General features: G+C 43.7%; 1 protein-coding gene across 1 annotated transcript in view; it reads right to left on the bottom strand.

Moving 5' to 3' along the window:
- AKAP13 (A-kinase anchoring protein 13) overlaps nucleotides 1-20,350 on the bottom strand; it is a 101,580-nt gene that overhangs the window by 58,362 nt on the left and 22,868 nt on the right. Inside the window, exons 3-4 of the mRNA XM_019471348.1 lie at nucleotides 5,719-5,800; nucleotides 1,724-1,860 (exon numbers count right to left, since the gene is read on the bottom strand). Of these exons, the coding sequence (XP_019326893.1) occupies nucleotides 1,724-1,860; nucleotides 5,719-5,800 (219 nt within the window). The remainder of the gene's footprint in view (nucleotides 1-1,723; nucleotides 1,861-5,718; nucleotides 5,801-20,350) is intronic.

A 20,350-nucleotide genomic window follows, 5' to 3' on the forward strand; every position in this document is an offset into this window, starting at 1 on the left:
TCCCACTGGGGGGGAGTGAGCGAGTGGCTGTGTGGGGCTCAGTTGCCGGCTGGGGTTAAACCACGACAAATGCAAAGACTGCCAAATTAAGAAAATCCCTTTCTACAAAGAAAATAATTTCCTCCCTCTGCCTGCTCTCCACTGGCAATTGAAGATCTGCTTTCCCCACCACCTCCTTTTCCCTGCGGCATCCCTACTACATTGCAGTACCTATTCTTTTTAAGTTTTAATTTTTCTTTCTCCTATTTGGAGAAGGAAACTTTCCACATAAGAGAGGGAAAAAGCTAAAATCCTGTACAATATAAATTCACTGTGTTCCCACAGCACTCTTCTCCCATGCATCCCCATACAAGCATTAAATCAGGCTCAAATGGCAGTCGGCTATCGTAATTCGTGCCATTCTACGCGAGAAAATTGAGACAGTCTTCTGCTCTGCCAAACAGCCTTATATTCTCACAATCCAGGGTCCCGCATCACTTTGAGAGTAAGATGGGAAAGGGTGAGGCTGGTGAGTTCTGTGCCCTACCACATGCATTAAGGATGACTTTACTGTTCATTTATAGCACATGAGATCACTTAGCCCGGGCTGTGGTGCTTCCCGTCCCGCTGGAAAATATTCACCATCATCTGATTTGATTTAAAGCAAACAGAATTTTGTTTCATTAAATATATTTCTCTGAAAACAAGTGTGAAACCTATTCCGAAAGTTTAGTTTTTCAGAGCAGGAGTTGTGCCTGCTCAAACAGGTAAGCTGGGGCTGAACCTAAGCGGGTGATTTCATGGAGCTGAGACCAACGTGATGGCTGCTCCAAGTAAGGTTCACATCCTCTTTGATTCTGCATCACTCTATTCTTTCTGGGTGCTTTTTCATCCTCTACTTATGGCAATAAGAACATCAATTACCAGCAAGGCAATTCTTAAAAAAAGCAAAACCTAATCACCCTCTGAATAAATTCAGGCTGCTCTGATGCAGACGGCAGAAGACGGATGCTGAAGCAAGGCATCATCTGTTCAGGAGGTTGCTCTGTATCTCAGGTCTCACCCACTCCTCCTTCCCCTTCTCAGCCGTGAGCAACACAAAGGGCACAGGGATGACTAAGGTTAGTAATGACTTCTGTTGTTGATTTTAAGCAAACTTGAAAACATTTTCCTTCTACTTGCACGCAAAAAGGCATTACAGATATGTCGCCTAGGCAACAAAACTATTCATTGGAATTGGCCTTAAGTATTTAGAGTGAGTGTTTCCTTCCTACCCAGGGAGTCACACTGAATTTACAGAAAAACATTGGTTCCTCTGAGAAGTACAGTATATGATTCTGAAGGTGTCAGCGCAGAGGTCATCGTTTGCTGGAAAAAAGCTCTTTGTTACATGAGCTAAAGACAGCTTTCATACCATCTGAGCAATCCCTAATGTCCTTGCAGGAAAATACACCTTTTCAACTGTTCCTCTAGTGCCTGATTTACTTTTGGACAGTCAAAATTACTTTCATCTTTTTAACATTGGAGGCTGCATGGTTTTTAGAATTCTGCTGCAAGTAAATACATCCCTCATGTTGCTGCATCCAAAGAGAGGACCGGATCCTTCACATCTATTCTGTTCCAGGATAACCGCTTCCAGGTTTCTAACTCACCAGCGAAACCAAGATGATCTGCGTTTGCAGTACGGGTTTATCGAATCAGGCCTCGGAGCTTTTTTAACCATATCCAAACCAGGCTTTCCTACCTTTCCAAAGACAAGGTCTTCCATCCCATCACCAGGCAAGGGGAAGAGGTCAGACTCGCTCCCGGACTCTCTTTTAAGGACACCCTGTGACGAGGCACAGACGCTACTCAGCCCATCCTCCAAGAAATTCTCACATTCTGCGGGAGCAAAGCAGAAAGAGTTACGATCTGATGCTTTCTGTAGCATCCATACATCCAACTCGCATACGCTCAGTAAATTCAAGGATTTAAAAACAACAGTAAACACAGCTTTATAAATTGTGTTCACCTCCCAAAACCATGCCTGTAAATTTTCAAAGAATTTATTCAGGAGTTTAATAGTCCTTTTTAATGCATCATCGCAGTACATGGTGCAAACAGAAATTCTGCTTTAAACAGCCATATATGCTTGTAGCTTGAGGTGCTGATAAATATGCTATATATCAGGTACCCCACGCTGAGCACAACAGGATGTTTTCCATCAATTGCAGCAACTGCAAAATTAGATTCATATGCAATAAATGTAGAAATATAACAACGATATTTGCTTTCTTTCTCAATTAAAACCAATCAATTCTCTCTAATTCATTCCCCTTTAGAGAGGGGAAGATTATTTCATTCCTTCCTTTACACTTCTCACTAAAAAAAACACTAATATGACTTCTATGACAAGCTTTACTTTTTTAAGATTCAAAAATTAAATGTCTTTTTAAATTCTAAAGCTTTCATAACTCCTGACATTGATATATAAGCACACTGCATCTCTTTTTTCTAAAATGCTTCCAGCTGTTTGTATCGGGGTGCTGAGCAACGCAAATATAGACTACAGCAACTGAGAAAGCCCTTCCTTTCCAAAAAACTTAACAGACGTGTATTTGCATCAATAATGCCTGTACATCATTTCATTTGTTCAGCTTTCAGGCAAAAGTATTAATGACAATTTTGGCAGTAACTGAACATTCTTTTCTCCCAGCTCAAAATATTTTCTGATTATTAGTATTTTTTTAAAAAAGGTGTTGTTTTGCAACCTGCTCTAACTAAAAAGATCCAAAACATGCTTAGCTCCCTGGAGAGGAGCCAGGGCAATAAAATATTGGTTCACTCTTAAATTACAGCTGACAAACTCCATCCCTGGCTACGTCAACCTTACACATCAACGCAACTACAACAGGTTTGGGTAGCTCGAAACCACCTTTTTCCCTTCCCCATCCTTAACCTGCACCTGACAGCAGCTATCAAACACCCCAGCCACAGCCCAGCCGATGGGAGCGAGCCACTGTTGGAGGAACTAATGTTAATTTATTGATGGCAGCGGGGCTGCCCCCGTTTTGGGCACGGGGGAGCCAAAACCGGTCGGAAACCCCATTACCCTGCAGAGGAGTTTCCACACCGCGGAGAATTGGAAAAGCACTTATTGGAGGCGGTGCGGCTGTTCCCCGGTCCTATTCCCCTTTCGGTAAACCTGGAAAATCTGAACTGCTTTTCCATCACTGAGGGGGAGAAGGGAGGGGGAAGAGAAGAAGAGAAGGGGGAAAAAAAAAAAAGAAGGGAAAAGCAAAGAAGAGACGGAGAGGCTGTAAGGGAGCGGGCCAGGGTGCCGGCCGTCCAGCTGGCAGCTGGCAGAGCATGTCCACAGCCCAGACTGCAAAACAAAGGGGCTCGAGCCACGTTCCAGTGGAAAATCAGCGGGGACGGTCCAGATGCAGCAAGGGACGGATACCTCGCCCCGACGATAAATCACAAGAGGCAGCGAAGGGCGCTGCAGGAGCCTCCGAGGGACAGAGGAAATGAAGTGGCAGGGAGGGACGATGAGGAGCAGGGTGATGGGGACCCCCCCCCCCCCAAACCCTCCCTTCTCCTTTATTTTCAGTTGTTTGGGGGGGTCTTCCCCCCCCCCCTTTTCTCAGTTAGCTCACTGGGTTTGTTTTCTTTGATTTAAACTGCACAGGCATTGCACACGCCGAGCTCCGTCTCCCATACCTGTGACCTGGTGAGCCTTAGTGACAGCACTGCCATGACACGGGGACTGACTCCCATCACACATCCACCCCCTGCTTGCTGCACACACCAGATTGATAGCCCAGCTGTGCTTATCTGCTCCTCTCTGTGGAGGTGCAGGTGAAAATACAATGATGATGGTAACACACTTCTGCACATAATATAGAGGCAAAAAAAAATTATTTAGTAAAAAGCCCTAGGAAGAAAATTTCCAAGCAACTCTTTTACGTACATTTTCCAAAGCCTCGTCCTCCAAGACAGGGCTGAGCCCTCCAACTCCATGCTGATAGCTACGTATCTGCCACACTCCTCCAGGCGTTTCATTTTAAAACCACTGGCAGAAAATGAGAAGCTACGGTTTCTGGAGTTGCCTTCTAAGATTTGAGGACTCTGTCCTTATAAGCCATTTCAGCAGGATTATTCAGCAGGTGAAAAAGATCTAATTCCCTATCAAGTTGTGTATTTTTAAGTTAGCCACATTACGACAGCTAGTGGTTTTATTGCTGTTAGGTGTTGCCAGATTTTTCTTGCCCTCTCTACACTGCACAGCACCGCAGTGCAGCTGGAGGGATGCATGTGCAGTAACGACGCTATTTCTAGAAAGGCCAGAACCTGCAAAGCCCAAGATCTTCCTGCTGCTTCAGTCCAACCAGAGAGCACATTAATCAACTTCAAAACCTGCCTCTTTGTGCTTGTGTTACAGACGCGTGTTACTGTAATTATTAATATATATTTGTATATACGGCCACCTGATTACCTAATAAATATTACATTTCTGTAGTATGATATTGCATTAGATAATTAATAAGTATCTAACTAATATTGATCCATATGAATACATGATTACAGATTTGGCAAGTCAAATGAGCTCATGTCATTTGGCAGCCAAACGGAGCACAGTAACTCTTGCCTGAAGCATAAAAATATCATACCAAGAGGCAAGGGATTCAGGGACACAATTAGGAAAGAAGCAGCATGGTGATACTGCAGGTTCTCCTGTAAATCACTCTTGAAACAGCTATTCACTGTTCATGACTATTCTAAACACAGGATTATTTTTTTTTTAAAATAAAAAAGCACTTCTTTAACTTTGATGGGAGCTAGAACTTCTACCTAGGATAAACCTCTCGGGTCAGTTACCCAAATTATCCCTTCTTAGCCTACGCTCTGAAGAGACTGGGTTTGAATTTCACATTGACAGTCAGTGATTCAATCCCTGTTTTTCTTTCAAGTCTCTCAGATAAATGGAAGGAGATTCAGGTGAGACCCCTGCTCGTAATGAGCAGGGCAAGGCAAGAAGTGTCCTCTCTACGAACAGTCCAGGTAAAGTCACTATTCAGGGCCCAGATAAATCACTCCATTTGTTTCGAACACGCATATTTCAATGAAAGGAAATGCTTTTTTTCTTATCTTGGACACCAACCCCTCTTTGAAACTTGCCCAGACAAGATTTTCTGTCCCTGTGGAAGAGCCAGAAAGCACCAGCTGGCACGCAGGGCTGGGAGCTTAGCATGGCTGGTGGGCAGGGTGTGGGAATGATGGCTCTGAACAACCTTCCTGCTTCCTGAAGCCTGGAAAGCATGGCAACTTTCAGGGGGGGGAAAAAAAAAAAGAAAAAAAAATCAAGCCGCTGATTTGGATCTAAATATGGATTCAGAAGTTTAAATTTCTGACTTTTTTTTTCTTTTACTGTATTACCCTTTTAGCTGGAAACCATGTCTGTGTCCCCCATCACCCCTTTCAAGTTAATTTAAAAAAAAAGAAAAGAAAAAAAATCGAAATACTGAAGTACTTTAAATGCGTAATTACTTAAGAAGGTGACACACCACACAGCTCACTGCAAGTCAAGTGCTACAACCATTTACTAACAATGACTCACGGCAGATTCATTACACATTTTCTTTAGTTTATGTATTTTACCCGTCGAGGCTAGGATGTCAAAAATAAAAAGAAAAAGAAGAAAAGGTGAGGAGAACCGCAGGGCTGCTCGTCCGGAGCCGCCACCAGCACGCTGCTCACCTGGAGACTCCCGTGTCCGCTTGCGTTCCAGCAGGGAAGAATTGGGACATGGCTCCAGAGAACACCAGCTTTCACGGTTTATCTGAAAAACAGACCAGAGTAAATCAAAGAAAGGCCAATGTCGCTAATGTCCCCGTTAGCCTCTTCTGCAATGTCACTCTGCATTGACCAGCAGATATATAGTTATGGCTTAATTTTGCCCCAATAATAAAAACCTCAAAAGTTACTTATGACTTTTTTTTTTAGCATCACTAAAAAAAACATTAAAATATGCCAAAAAACTTTATTTCCCCGTGGAAAGTATGATTTCAAGGTGGCTCCCGCTCAAGGCAGGAGTTCAGAGGGAGGATGAGCCAGCGTTTAAGCTACTAGTTGAGGACTGAAGAAATCTGGCTTCAATTCTCACTTCCATTTGTAGTGGGACTGCAGGCAAGATATTCCTCTGCTTTATGCCTCGGTTCACTATCTACAGAATAGCAATTCCTTACCACCCATATTGCTGTGAAGATAATTACCTTAAAGTTAGTAAGGCGCTCTGATAATGTGGAAATGAGGGCTAGGGAAGTGCCCAGGTCATGGTGAGAACCAGAAGCACTTTGTGTTTGCATTAACTGAAATGACGATGATGTTAGAAACTCCCATTTTAACACTTAAGACACATCACATGGTTAATTTCAACATCAGCCCTTATCATCTCACCCTGTCCCTCACCCCTTCCGTGACTTCCAGTCTTTCAGCAAGGATGACTGATCTGCTCTCAGTCTTCTCCCCCATCTGCCTCTGCTTTACTCTTTGTCACTTGGGTTGTGTTGTCCAACATTTTCACTCTGAAGTCTGCTGGACTATCCACAACCCTTGGCTCATCCAACATAGGCTTCCCATCGCTTTTGTCTACAGCTGGTAGACTCTGGAAGCCCCTTTGCTCCCTCTCCTTCAGCAGCTCTGCCGTTCCTCCTAGCCAAACGCTTCTATTTGTCAAACGCAAGCAAATCTCACCTGGACAATCCCATGTCACAAAATCCAGAGGTTGTTTCCCCTCCTGACCTGCCTCAACACACAGGATCTCGCATGTTATGTTGTAGCTAAAAGAAAGCTACTGAAATGGATGACTCTGTCTGATTTTATATGCCAACTATTTTTCCTACCGTCTTTCTGGTTTTCCTTTTCTCTCCTGAAATAATTTCCTTTTCCCTCTCTCTGTCAAATAGAGAATTTTTGCTATTTACTTTTTGCCTCTGACGTGTCTTCAAATTTCCTCCATAATCCTGCTCCATTTTTGCAGTCCCTTGCTGGATTCTCATCCCCTTGATGCTCTCCTTTCTCCCATGTTATGAAATGCACTGCTTTTTCCTTTTTATTCCTTTTTTTTTTTTAATAAAGAAAAAAACAAGACTCTCCTACCCTTGACCTGACTTGCTGCTTTGACTAATGACCCACGTCCTTCTTCCCTTTCTCGCTGAGATCATGGAACTTGTTATTTGCAGTCGTTGGCTGCTTCTCCTCACCAGTCTGGCTGCATCCCCCTGCCCTTCACCAGGGGGGGGCTCCTGCCAGCACCTCCACTCACCTCCTGCTCGCTACACTGCAGAGTCAACGCTCCACTCCCCCGACCTGTCAGCAACTTTCTACAGCACATTTTTCTTCCTTAGGTTTTGTCCTCCTCCATACTTCTGTGATGACAAAATGGGGTTGGAAGCGCCTTTGACAGGTCAGCTAGTCCCTTTCTGCTGCTCCAAGTCAGGCTCCACTATAATCTGAGAGGTCTTAATCCGATGTGCCCTTAAAATCCTCCAGCAGCAAGGATGCTGTGACCTTCCCCAGTCAGCAACTCTTGCTGGGTGAGACAGGGAAGCAGCAGAGAAGGTCTGAGAGGGGAAAAATGAGCAAAAGTCTCCCAAGGGAGGCGAAGGAGACCTCGTGCTCTACCAGAGTCAGGTCTAAAGGTGACCTCAGTGCGTGTCCCACCTGGACATCCCTCCCCACCTCCGTGCAATTTTACAGGCTATTTTTCTTAGATATGCATGCACTGATGTACACTTACTATTAGTTGCTCGCTGCCTCTGCTCATACATATCCCATTATATACACATTCATCTAAGATCTCGTTAGACCCCTATATGTACATGCATCTAAGATTCCATCCTTCCCTGCATCTCTACTCAATGCACATATGCACACACCTGTATGCCCATCTTCTCCCTTTTGCATATATTACATATATATTAAATGAGACTATTACACATGTACTAAATGAGAGATGGAGAGGGAAAGAGAGGCAGTCTGAAGTCTGAGAAAGGCTTTTGGTAAGCAAAGACTCGAAACAATGATTTCTCGTTTTCCAAAGTGACATAAAAATGTTGAGTTTTAACTGTCGCACGGACAGTGGGTCACCGTTTGGATTCTTTCAACAGAAGAAAGATACTCCCTGTTCTCAGCAAGGTTGAGGGGTATCTAAACTTAGCAATTAAACTTCACTGCAGAATTTATACATACTTTTTAGTCTTAAAAGAGCTGCAAAGTCAATAAGTATCACATTATGACTGTAAAGTCAATAAATATCATGTTAATATTCTTTTCTCTCCAGCCAAAGCAGAATCTATTTTGCAGCACACTGTCTTACATTTTATTAAAGGCAAATCTAGAGGTTGAGCCTGAACACACATAGGAGGACAAAAGCAAATGCGCTCAAGTCCACACAAATGAAGGAGCGACCCACTTCAGTTATAAAATCAAATTCTGCCTCCTTCTGACTGGCTTGCAGCTAACTCCTTCCACATCATATTGAGCCTGATCCTCCTTACTCTTAAACCAATGTATCTCCATCAAATTTAAGGGAACTACTCCTGATTTATACTGATATCCACTATTGGAAATTGATAATTAAACATCCTGTTCAATAATTAGCAGTAAGAAAGCAAAATAGGAGGAGGTTCAAGCCTATCAGTTGATTGGTAATAGAATAAACTATATTAGGCTGAATTAACATTATATTTTTTCCTTTAATAGAACCAATTGAGTCATTCACTGAAAATGCATTATAGACATTGGCATTTTTTCAAAAAAGATGTGAGTATTTTTCCCATTACCCAGCCAGCTCTCTCCTCTGCCCTGTGACTTTGCCAAGTATTGAAAACGTCTGTTTTTTTCTATTAAAAAAAGTAATGAGAGAGTAACACTGAGGTTTAAGGTGCTGTTTCAGATATACCTGATTATGTACAAAATAAAACATTAGGAACTAAGTATTTATCTCAGTAGCCCTAATTCAGGAATAATCATCATCATCGTCATCAAAATACAAACAAAGGAAACCACTACTGTATACAAGTATTCCCTATGCCAAAACGAGCCCAGACAGGATTTGAGGGAGGTTTACTGCGTGCTCTCAGGAAACTGGGTGGTCCGCAGATACTCAAAACACAAACCCCACTATCCACAGCGCAGGACTGAGTACTGGGATCCCTCCTCAACAACTGAATTCTGCTCGTATTTACTCAGGTCAGGACACTGCAAGTACAGACCGTAAAAAACACAAACCCCACTATCCACAGCGCAGGACTGAGTACTGGGATCCCTCCTCAACAACTGAATTCTGCTCGTATTTACTCAGGACTAGCAACTGCAAGTACAGACCGTAAGGGCTGCAGAGAAAATACCATTATAAAAGCACATGAACGTCAGGGGTTGGAATGCACCAGAATGAAGAAATTTGAAATGAGGTTGTCTCGGGATTTTGTGGACATATGTGCATTATATGTAACAAAACTATCCCTCCCTTCTTCCCTTAATCTCTGTTTTGCTAAGAGATGCCCAACGACAGGACCGCAGGCTGGTGAGCACAGAAGATGATAAAATCCCCACGCACTTTCTGCCTTGCCCACACTGATTATAGCCCATCGATTCTGGGCATCCCAAGTCTTTGCGGCGGGAGCAGAGGATGCAGCGGTGTTCAGATGGCAGAAGGGAATATGAAACAGCTTCTGGGAACAGAGTTTCAATACGCAGCTTTTGAAAAAACGCCAGGAGAGAACCAGCTATTTTTCCATGCAGAAGCCTGAATGTGTTTATCTGCAGCTCAGACACAGAATGAATCATGGAAGCACATCCTCAGGCACCAAAAACTGAATCCCGAAGGATTTGCTGTTTGCCTGTGAAACATTAGCAGACTAAATGTCCAAAGAGGGCTTTAGGACACCAGCTGGAGTTGCAAGCAGCAGACGGTTTGATTGCTCTTTCTGGGCACACTTGCATGTATTTCCTGACTCTCAGAGACGTCTTCCTGCAGACACTGAATTTGAAACTCGATGTGACTTAATGCAGAAACCTCTTTGCGTAAGGAAAGGACGGTGCTGGACAACCTGCAAGACGAACGGGGCTGGGATGTCCTCCATCACGCAGGAACGATGAGTGACCTCAGCCTCTATTCCCAGGCTTTTCCTTCCTCTCCCCCCGCGTGACAGTCTTGGCTGAGGAGTTATCTAACCCTCTCCAGTGCTCATGGTCCTCTGCGGTGCCTGCCCATGAAAACCAGAATCGGGACCTCCTTCTCAGAAGGCATTTCAAAAATGTCTACTTCTGGCAGAGCGGAGCGGCGTAGGGCTTGCTAGAAACACTCGCCTCAGGGGCCAGCCGCTACCTGGCTCCCACGCACCTCTCCTACCTTTCCACCCTGCAAAAGTCCTTTTTCTCTCCCTCTGGTTTTATTTTAACTCTTCTTGCCTTCCATTTCACAATAAAGAAAACACACTGCCGTCTCAGAAAATCGTCCGCTATTTTAGAAGTTTGCACTTGTCAACCTCACTGGTAGCGAAATAAATCAACATCTCTAGAGCAGAAGGAACCAGATGATTTTAACTTTCATTTCCTAGCAAATCTCTAGAGATTCATCTTCCCTCCATATTGTTTTAACTTTGCCCTAAATTTACAAGTTTCCATTTCTTTCCTTTCCCCCCCACCAGCTTCCAGACTAGCTTGCAGCTAAAACCAGATACCATTGCACACAGGAAAATATTTAGTAGAGTAATTCTAGCTTGCTTGGTGTATCATTAAGTACTTGTACACCATACTGAGCAATAGCTGACACTAGGAAAGATTTGAAATATCCATTGAAGAACAAAAATAGCAGAAAACAAGCAATACTTTAAATTCAATTATAACTAATTTGTATAATAACTGAAATGATACAATGATTTTTTTTTATTCTTTTTTTTTATGCAAATCTTAATTATTCTCTAGGAACTACCTGTTCCTGAAAATTTCCTGTAGGACAGTTTTCATTGAAGAAATTTGTACATATAACTGGAATTCAATGTTTATTCTGAGCAACTTTCAACTTTACAATTCAATTTACAATGGAATTATCCAGTCGCCTCTAATTCCTGAATGAGAAACTAAAGCAACAGTTGATTCACTCCCTCCACAAAAAGCACCTTTCAAGAGCCTCCAAACCTCTTTCAAAAGGAGCATGAGAGATGGGGCACCTGGGGAAGGAATTTCCACTGTCCTCCTTCAACAGCTGTTGATGCAAAAAACCTCCATATACACAAAACTCACATTAAGAGCAAAAATCACTGCTTTGGCAATCATCTTGCCAGACAATATTAAGAGCAGACGTATCAATTTGCTTGCAAATTCCAGATTTTTTTTTTTTTATTATTTTTTTGTAATCTCCCTGTGTATTTTCTTAGCTTTAGCTTTAGGGGAAGGTTTTACCATGCAGATGAGGAACACAAAGACCATTCTCCAATGTATGCCAAAAGGGACAAAGTGACAACACTTGCATTTCTGCAATGATTTCTACAGAGATTTATCTTCTAGCACTGTGAATATGCTACACTAAGCCTTTTACCTTTACAGAATTGGTGACACCGTATCAGGACAACATTTTTTCAAGGAGGTCCAAAGTGACCTCGCTCACAGCAACAAGTGAGCAGTGCTATAGAGGACTACACTAAAGGATTACACCAGAAGAGGCTCCTACAGCCACAGGACATTTTAAATGACTGAATAAATTAGCACTTTGTGGTGTAAGAGCAATGCTGAATTCCTAGAGTGCACTTTTCCCCCTGGCAACGTCCCAACTGGGGAAAGGAACATGTGCCCCAAGAACATTTTCCAACCCTTGGCACTGGGATGTCCTCCACCAGCAGAATTAAGAGTCCTGGTAACAACAAACTTTAATTAAGCTTTAAAAATAACAGCAATGGCTTTGCATAAAAAACATCTCTTGACTAAAATGGGAGCAAAATTCCCACAAACATGTATGTGCCTAAGGTGAAAACACACTAGTTTCATTTAAGTTATCTTTCCAGTTCTAATTCTATACGAGACACAAACAGAAAAACTCAAAAGTTTTCCACATCATCATACACTTCTCTCCTGCTGTCCCTTCAATAACCAAACCAGTGCGGACAGATGCAGGATTAAAGATCAGAGTCATTTCAGGGCCACAAAGTTTGATGAGACACTGCATACCCATCACCTGAGGACGGTACTTCCCTCAGAAGAACCACCCCAAAGAAGGAATGAACATGCTTATGTGTCAAATAACCAAAAACATAAAAACGAAAAAGCTTTATAAGTATGACAACATACAATGGAAGAAACCTTACTTTCAGTTAATTTGGGGACCTTCTCCACGTACTACTTTTAGCTTAGGATGCTGCAAATTGCACTTTGCCTTAGATGGGCAGGGTTCATTCCAGCAGACCTTCTCCAGCGCTGGGGTAGCGATATCTGGTAGCTATTTCTCTGCTACCAGAGCAGCCCTCTGCCAGGGAGCAGAATAACTAATTGATAACGCTGCCCCTTCAATTTCAAAACGCCTTAATTATTTTTATAACATTGGGCTGGCTTTAATTTCATGAATAATGTTGTGATCTTCAACTGGAAGCTGAATGGCATCTGTTCATCTGAGGAACAGCTAAATCAAACCTCGTTTCCCCAGTTACGAAAAAACTTAGACCTTCTGCCTGCACGTAACAGTTTGAGCACTCATGTACAAAGGTGAAATGTAGATATAGGCAATGAGCATCTATAAAACATTTCCAGTTGCGATTGCTCAGTCTCCCATTCTCAAAGCAAGCCCATTTCTTATTTTCTAACTCTGCAAAGCACAGCCTGTTCATCCAGACTTGAACGCTTGTCTAACTTCACATGTATTTGCAAGGTGCCAGCCAGTGTGGTTTCCGTATTCTGTCCCTAGATAGTTCTATTTGTGGTAGCAGGCACAACATAAAAATGAGACAGGGCTGCCAACGCACACACGGGCACACTGAGACTTCCCATTTTGGGTCTTGGAATAACATACCACAGACTGCTTTACCCTGCATGTAGCTGCTCAGAGCTCAGTGAATTGTTCAGACAAGCAGATATCCCACGCGCCCCACATCTTTTCCCTCATCTGTTACAATGCAATCCCAGCAGGAAAGATGATGGCAAATTTTTATGCCACTTCTGCATCATCCAGGCTTCCCTGTACAGTGGCAAACCACTATGCTTACTAACCAAGTTCATCACGTTCACATTGCTGCAGCAGCAAAAAGAGCCGCAGTAAAGATGAAGTCCTACCTCCGACATAGAGGCTAGGACACCGATTTACCTGTTGCCTCTTGCTTTTTCGTATGTGGGGAAGAGGAAGAAACAATGTTAAAGCTAAAAATAATTGTGTGCATCAATGCCTAAAATTGCTGAGGGTTTTTTTTTTTTCCGTAACTTCACAAGCCACTGTTTCAGGCACAATCTAAACAGGGAAAATTTGAGCCCCAACACACTGCCCCTTCAGAAGACAAGTGCATTGCAAAATAGTCGGTAGGAACCAAAATTCTGTTGTGACCATGTCTAAGAAAGGTTGCAATCAATGCAAATATAATCCCATCTATAAACATTTAGTAACCAAAATGACACAAGATCTTCTTTGTTCACAACTTGTTCCAGTTGTCCTTCTCCACCAGCTGTTTCTCCTTCCTATGTTATGATTACTGAGTTCCCCGTCTTAAAATGAAGCAAAGAACGTATTCATCTACCACACAAAGAAAAGACAGCTTGTCTGAGTCACTCTGTAGGCCAAAATGAAAGCTGTTTGGTGCTTTGCAGGTATCTTGTTAAAATCTCATTCAGATGAAACACTCTTAATGGATCCTGTTTGGGTTTGCTTTTGTTGTAAGGATATTTACTTGCTTTTCAACACTTGACACTTAAGAAACCCTGTCCCCTTAACTCACCAAAATACGATGACCTAGATAAGGTACAGTTTTATTTAAGTATCTTAATTAAAAACAAACCCAACAGAAAACGCCACCCCCTAGCTCCCTCATTAAGGGTCTGATCCAACTCCCATTAACGTCAAGAGATGATCTGCCACTGACGCACTCTAGTGCTGGCTTGGATCCCTAGATCATCAAAATTTAATTTCATCTACCCGTTATGTTATAGAAACCAGCTAAAACATGAAGAATGACTAAAAATCAAGCTACAGTTGATTGTAACTATAGCTGTCACTAGCACCCTCCTATTTTAAACATCTGCAGCCTGTACAGCCTGTGTTCAGAGCAGCAGTGCGTGCGCACACACACACATATATGGACACTGAGTCATTTGCAGGAACAGACAGTATAACCCACAGTTTTGAAACTCAATTAGGAAAATACTAGTGGGAACTAACTAGAGCCATATTTTGTTATAAAATCTAAGCTTAGCTGAACAAAAACTAATTTAGGGAACTGATGACATCAGAAATACTGAAGTCAGATAATTATAGTGAATTACATTTCAACCCAGGCATCCAGATATTCTTTATAAAGAAAAAGATTGTGTTTTTTATATTAGCAGCCGAGGTTGTCAGGGGTACCAGGTCTTCTCCCAAGAATTATTAAGCAGTCATTTCACATTAGTAGTGTGTGTACAATATGTCTACATTTTTTTAATGACTCATAGGGTGTCTAGAGATTGAATACCATGGGATTCAACCTGCAACCAGCATCATTAACATGAGAGTTCAAAAATACTCAACAAAATTGAGCTGGTAGAGAAAACAAGTTATGGTTATTTGTGTCGCTAAAAAACAAAGGATATACTGAATTAAAGGAAAATATTTTTATTCCTAAACAGTGCAAGTTAACAAGCGCTAGGTCTATTTTAGTGCAGATGAAACAGAACAAGAATCATCTGAAAATAAAATTTTTCTACATTCTTGACTCTGAAACAAGGGCATGAAGCAAAAATCATAAAAAAGGAAGCCACATGATCATGCAGAAACCCACTGCCTCAGCTAAGAAAAGAGAAGAGAGAAAAAGGGAGAGGGAAAGGAAACGCTCTTCCAGGAGTTCAGATCCCTAAGTTGGGCTGTGTTTTGCAGTCCCTCTGACTGCTTTCCGATTTCCATCCACTTTGCCAGGAAACTGCTGAAGCTCCAAAAAGCTGTTACGGAGACAGGACATTCCCAGACTGCCACCGTGCCATTTGGTGGAGCACTTGCTAATTTTAGATTAGAGGAGGAACACACTGGGAGAATTAGCCAAGAGCCACTCCTGGCTCTTGCTCCAACCCATCTTCACACAAAACTCACAACCAAACGATAAGACCGACAGCAACACCCTTCAAACACAAACAAAAAACAGAGGCAAAGGAGGATCCACCATGCCTTTTTTGGCAGAATACATCTTTCAGGGAACACGTGCATTTCAACCCCAAAAGCGACCACTGGAAATGAAAACCCTTTGCCGAACGGCACCTTACGCAGAAAACCCACCTGCAAGCAGTGAAGGTTGCAAAACAGGAGGGGACCGTTCAACGGCAGAAGACAGGGAGATGGCCAGAGAGAGTTCTCTGAACAAGTATTTGATTGCATGCCACAAGAGAGTATCTGGTTGCAGGGATAATAATATTTGGCATGAAATGGTTTGATAGCACTCAAAGCCATCTCCATGCTGAAGGGCAAGAGCTCTTCCACCTGTTCCCCCTCTCTGCACCGTCCAGCTTGGGGGACGGGTACAGCGGGGAACAGATAGACCCGTTAGAGACGGGGAAAGGAACCCGTAAATAAGTGCACACAAACATCATACCTTTAACAACACAACATCTACAGTCCTGTCCACCTTGGAAATGTCGCACAGGCTGTATCGCCTCTTATGGCGTTCATACATTTTGTCCACACAGCTGGGAGCGGAGGAGCAGAGCCCACCATGAACCCCGGGCTGACCGCGGCCAGACGTGCTCCAGACCTCTCACATACGTGCTCAGAGGAGTCCCCGTGTCTCAGCACAGCAGCCTGTCCCAGCCTCTTAACAGGAAAAAGAAAATCCCAGAGCTGCGACCGGCTGATAAAGTCTTCTCGGAACAGATTTGCTTATACAGGCAACGCAGGAACTTATAGCAAACAAAAGATATTTGAAGAGAGCTTTATACATATAGGATTTTTTTTTGCAACTGCTAAGAATGGTATCAGCCTTCCTGTTATAGTAATAACAATAATAAAAAAAAAGTTTTCCAGACAACTTTGATATCCAAAAAGCACCAGAATGAAAATCCTGCCCAAAAAGAGAACAAAAGCCAGATGTGTGCAGCAGGAACCCTGACGCTCCAAGAGGGAAGGCAGAAGGTAGGCTCAGCCACGACGGGTCTAATGCAGGGAAAAAAAAAAGGAAAAAAAAAAGCCGATCACCGTATCCAACGTAAATACTGTCACCAATGTGTTTTTTCTTTCATGCCCTCGTGCACTGAAAGAAACAATAAAAAAAGGTACTTTCCCCCTTTCGAGTCGGTCCGCTGTTCACAAGACAGGAGGGCTTGGGTTTGCGTTAAGTTTAAATTTCTAATGACAGCACAGGGCAAAAGGAAAGAAAATAATGAAATAAAGCCACTCCCTCCTGATTTGGGCTGGGACGTCACTACTTGCCTTTTTAGTCCTGCACCAGTGTTCTCCCAGCTTTCAAAATTTCTTTGCAGTTGTGGGAGCATGATTCATCTCTTCAGAGAGAGGAGAAAAAAAAAAAAAAAAAAGGGGGAGGGGGGGGAGGAAGAAAAAGCAGCAGCTTTTCTTCGCCAGCCTCTTCCACCTCTGGCTGCAGGCACCCAGTGTGTGTTTGCTCAGTCCAAAAAGTAGAAGCAAAAAGTCGAGCAAAAGTCAAGAAGCAAAGGGACAAGTTTTCAGAGAGGTAAAAAGACTCTTCCCCTCTCCCCCAGGCCAGGTGAATGAGACAATTTCAGGCTTAACACTTCCCCAAAACAGGAATGGAAACTTATGATTTAATCAGTGCACATGGCGGGGGGAAAAAGGGAAATCAGCCATTTACTTTTTTTTTTCCTTCTTTGCAACACAGAGCAAAAGATTTCAGCAACTTGCTCTCCAGAAAATACAATTTTCCCTCTTTTATTCTAGCCTGAAAGGCAGAGCTTTTTTTCTTTAGGAAAAAATCCCCCACAACCCTAAAGTTTTTTAGTCTTTCTTATGCTGGGCCAGTCCGAGCGTCTCTCCCCTCTCAATAGCTCATTCACATCAGCTGGGCCCTGCATGCACACTGCCACATGGTTTCCTGTTTTCAAACTGCCCCCTTGCAGCCCCCCTCCGCTTTCCACCCCACCCTGACCTCTCGAGGGATGAAATCTTTCCATACTTCCCTGGCTTTAGACATTCTCTCATTCACCGATTCAAAAGGGAATGGGGGCGGTTAAAAAAAAAAAAAAAAAAAAAAAAGAGAGAAGAAAAGGGGAAGAGGGGATTTCTGTGGTTGGGAGTTTGTTGCGAGCAGAGCTTGCCGCTTTTCTGGGCAGAAAAGCTGGAAACACAGGAATTGTTAATCCTGTATTGCAAAGCAGGAAATGCAGACGTCGGAAACGGTGCTTATCAACCCAACGTTTAATTGCAGATCTCCAAAAGCCATCCTCCGCGGCGCCAGGTAAACTGGCCCACCTCCTGCTGCTGAGATTCGCTCCACTCATGGAGCTTAGTTAAGGGTTTGTAGGTCTTTTCATCCAGCCCCGCAGGGTGACCCAAGTCCCCTGGTTGTATGAGGCGCTTTGTAACCACCAGCTCAAGCTCTGGCAAGGGTGACTCAAGCCCTGCAACCTGCCAAAACAGATAAAAAGTGAGTTTTTGGCATTTGCGTGCAAGATGAGTCTTCCAAAGGAGGTCTAAACCCATCTGCTGTGAATGGGCACTCCAGCTCCTCTCTTTCCCGTGCTACCCAGTGTTCTGGCCACCCAAAAACATTGCACCAGCAGCCTGCCTGTGAGCAACACAGAACTGACTCGCCTCCGCACCCATTTGGTGAAACACCAAAGAAGGGGAGTTGTACACAAAGTACAACTTTGGGCTCTCCTGGATATGACACCCCCAATCCATACAGCCAGATTACCAAAAGCATAATTACCCTCTAAGCTTGGCAGACTCAGTAAGCAAGCTGAGAAGGGTGTCTTTTCCTAAGACTGCAGCACAGCTTGGTGGCACGGTGGCCAGCCACTGACCAAAGGTCCACCTTTGGGCATTGCGTCATGAACGTGTCCTCATGTGCTGGAGCGGGCTGGGGACTCGCATCGTATCAGCTCCTCCTGGTAAGTGACACAGATATGCTCTTACCTATTCAGCGCGAGGTATCTCCCCCCACTTTCAATAGGCTCCAGTCTCTCCCTCACAACCCAAAGCTTCATCTCCAATCTCCAACCCAAAGCTTCATCTCCACCACACCACCAGCTGAACTCTGAACTACGCTGGAGCGGGCTGGGGACTCGCATCGGATCAGCTCCTCCTGGTAAGTGACACAGACATGCTCTTACCTACTCAGCGCGAGGTATCTCCCCCCACTTTCAATAGGCTCCAGTCTCTCCCTCACAACCCAAAGCTTCATCTCCACCACACCACCAGCTGAACTGAGGAGGATCTCCTCTATGAGGCTCTCTTACAGCTACAATCCCCAGCTCGAAATTTCAGCCAATGCCTCTGTTCTCCTCAACAACGAGCGGAGCTTCTGCTTTCAGTATTAGGACACATGAAATGTGGTAGTACTTCGGGGACTTTCTGGAGCCACCAGTTTTCTCCACAAGTAATGAATCCCAGCAATCATGTGCCCGTCGAGATGAGGAATCAGAAATGGCTGTGACAGCATTCCAGCCCTTCAAACACTACCATAAAAGGCAGGGATTTCCTCAAATCTAAATTTACAAGACAGGAACCTATAAACAAAGTGTGTGAATTTAGTTCAGGTAAAGGAATTTGCAGCAGTTGCTGTACTTTGATGATGCTCTAATGTTTCATTATGGAGCACCCATATATTTTTAACCGATACAGCAGTTAAGTTTGTTTTCAGATCAATCTAATGACGGCTGCTGGTATATAAGGCTGAGATTTATCCAAATGACATCTGTACAGCTCTGTCAAAGCGCTCTGCTTAATGTGCTTCACCTTTGAACCACAGAACCCCTCTGGCAACCAGAAGGAGATGTCCAGCTGCAGACTCAAGCAATGCCCACCTTGCAGAGCAGACTGCCGTGTGAGCATTGCTACTAACTGTGATAGTGCATCTTCCACAGAGATGCAATAGGTCTGACTTGTAGCTGCATCAACATCCAGTCTTTTGTGGCTCACGTTACCTCACCCTTCCTACAGGTAAGGAGAAATGAGAAACATCTCTAGCCAAAGGAGGTGGGAGACGCACTGGGAGATGTGCAACCTTCGCGGCAGGAAGTTAAAAAGAGGCGGCCAATTTTTCTGACCTGTGCACAAGCATCTTGGTATGGCCAAAAGCCACAAGTAACCCAACGCGTGCCTTTATGGGACAGGAGGGAACAGAAACTTCAGGTGGAAGGCGCAGGCAGGTGGTGAGAGCTGGCTAGGGAAGCTGCCAGGCCAGCGCCAGGCAGGGTGACTCTGGGCACAGGACATGTCCCCGGACTCAGTACCAGTCCATGCCCTACCTATGAATCAAGATGATGACCTGCCTTCCTCCATAATTATGTGTCTTGATCTAGTAAAGGTTGCCAACTGATCCCTTTGGACTACTCTACACCTTCAGCCACAGAGGGATATAATCAACACAAACAAACAAATAAACAAACAAAAAATATCCCCCTCTCTCCCTTCTCTTTTTCTCTTCAAATTTAAGCTTCCAAATCCCTAATTTGTTCCAAAAGTTTTTCTGTGGTTATGTTCCTGACTCACAGCCAAGATCAGGCGGCCAGTGACGACTACAGACACCCAAAGTCCATCTCATCTTCATTTCCAGACTTTACTGTTGAAGGGGGGGGGGAGAAATGTAATATAAACAAATAAAAGAGAATATGCCAGACACACTCCCCCTTGGGAGACCATCACTCTCTTCCCACGTTAGGTGGGGCTTTTGCTGCATTGTTTCAAGCTAGAAATCTTGCCTTGCACACAGCCTTGTATACACACAGGCACGCTGAGCAGACGCAGAAGACAGACTCGGCCCGGACGAAGCAGAACAAAGGTTTCCAGTCTCTTTTGTCCATCTATTTAAGGCAGTCCCTTGAATGCCATGCGCATGTTTACACAGTATATAGTATTTATGCTCAGAAACACAATGCACCAGACAATCGGAGGATAAAGATTAAATAAAAAACCCCTACTCCAATGAGTAAATAATTCTCTTTTTTTCTGCGAGTTGCTCAAAATGGAGCGGAG

Source organism: Aptenodytes forsteri, unplaced genomic scaffold (genome assembly GCF_000699145.1).
Source record: "Aptenodytes forsteri isolate BGI_AS27 unplaced genomic scaffold, ASM69914v1 Scaffold1, whole genome shotgun sequence".
Taxonomy (NCBI): Eukaryota; Metazoa; Chordata; class Aves; order Sphenisciformes; family Spheniscidae; genus Aptenodytes; species Aptenodytes forsteri.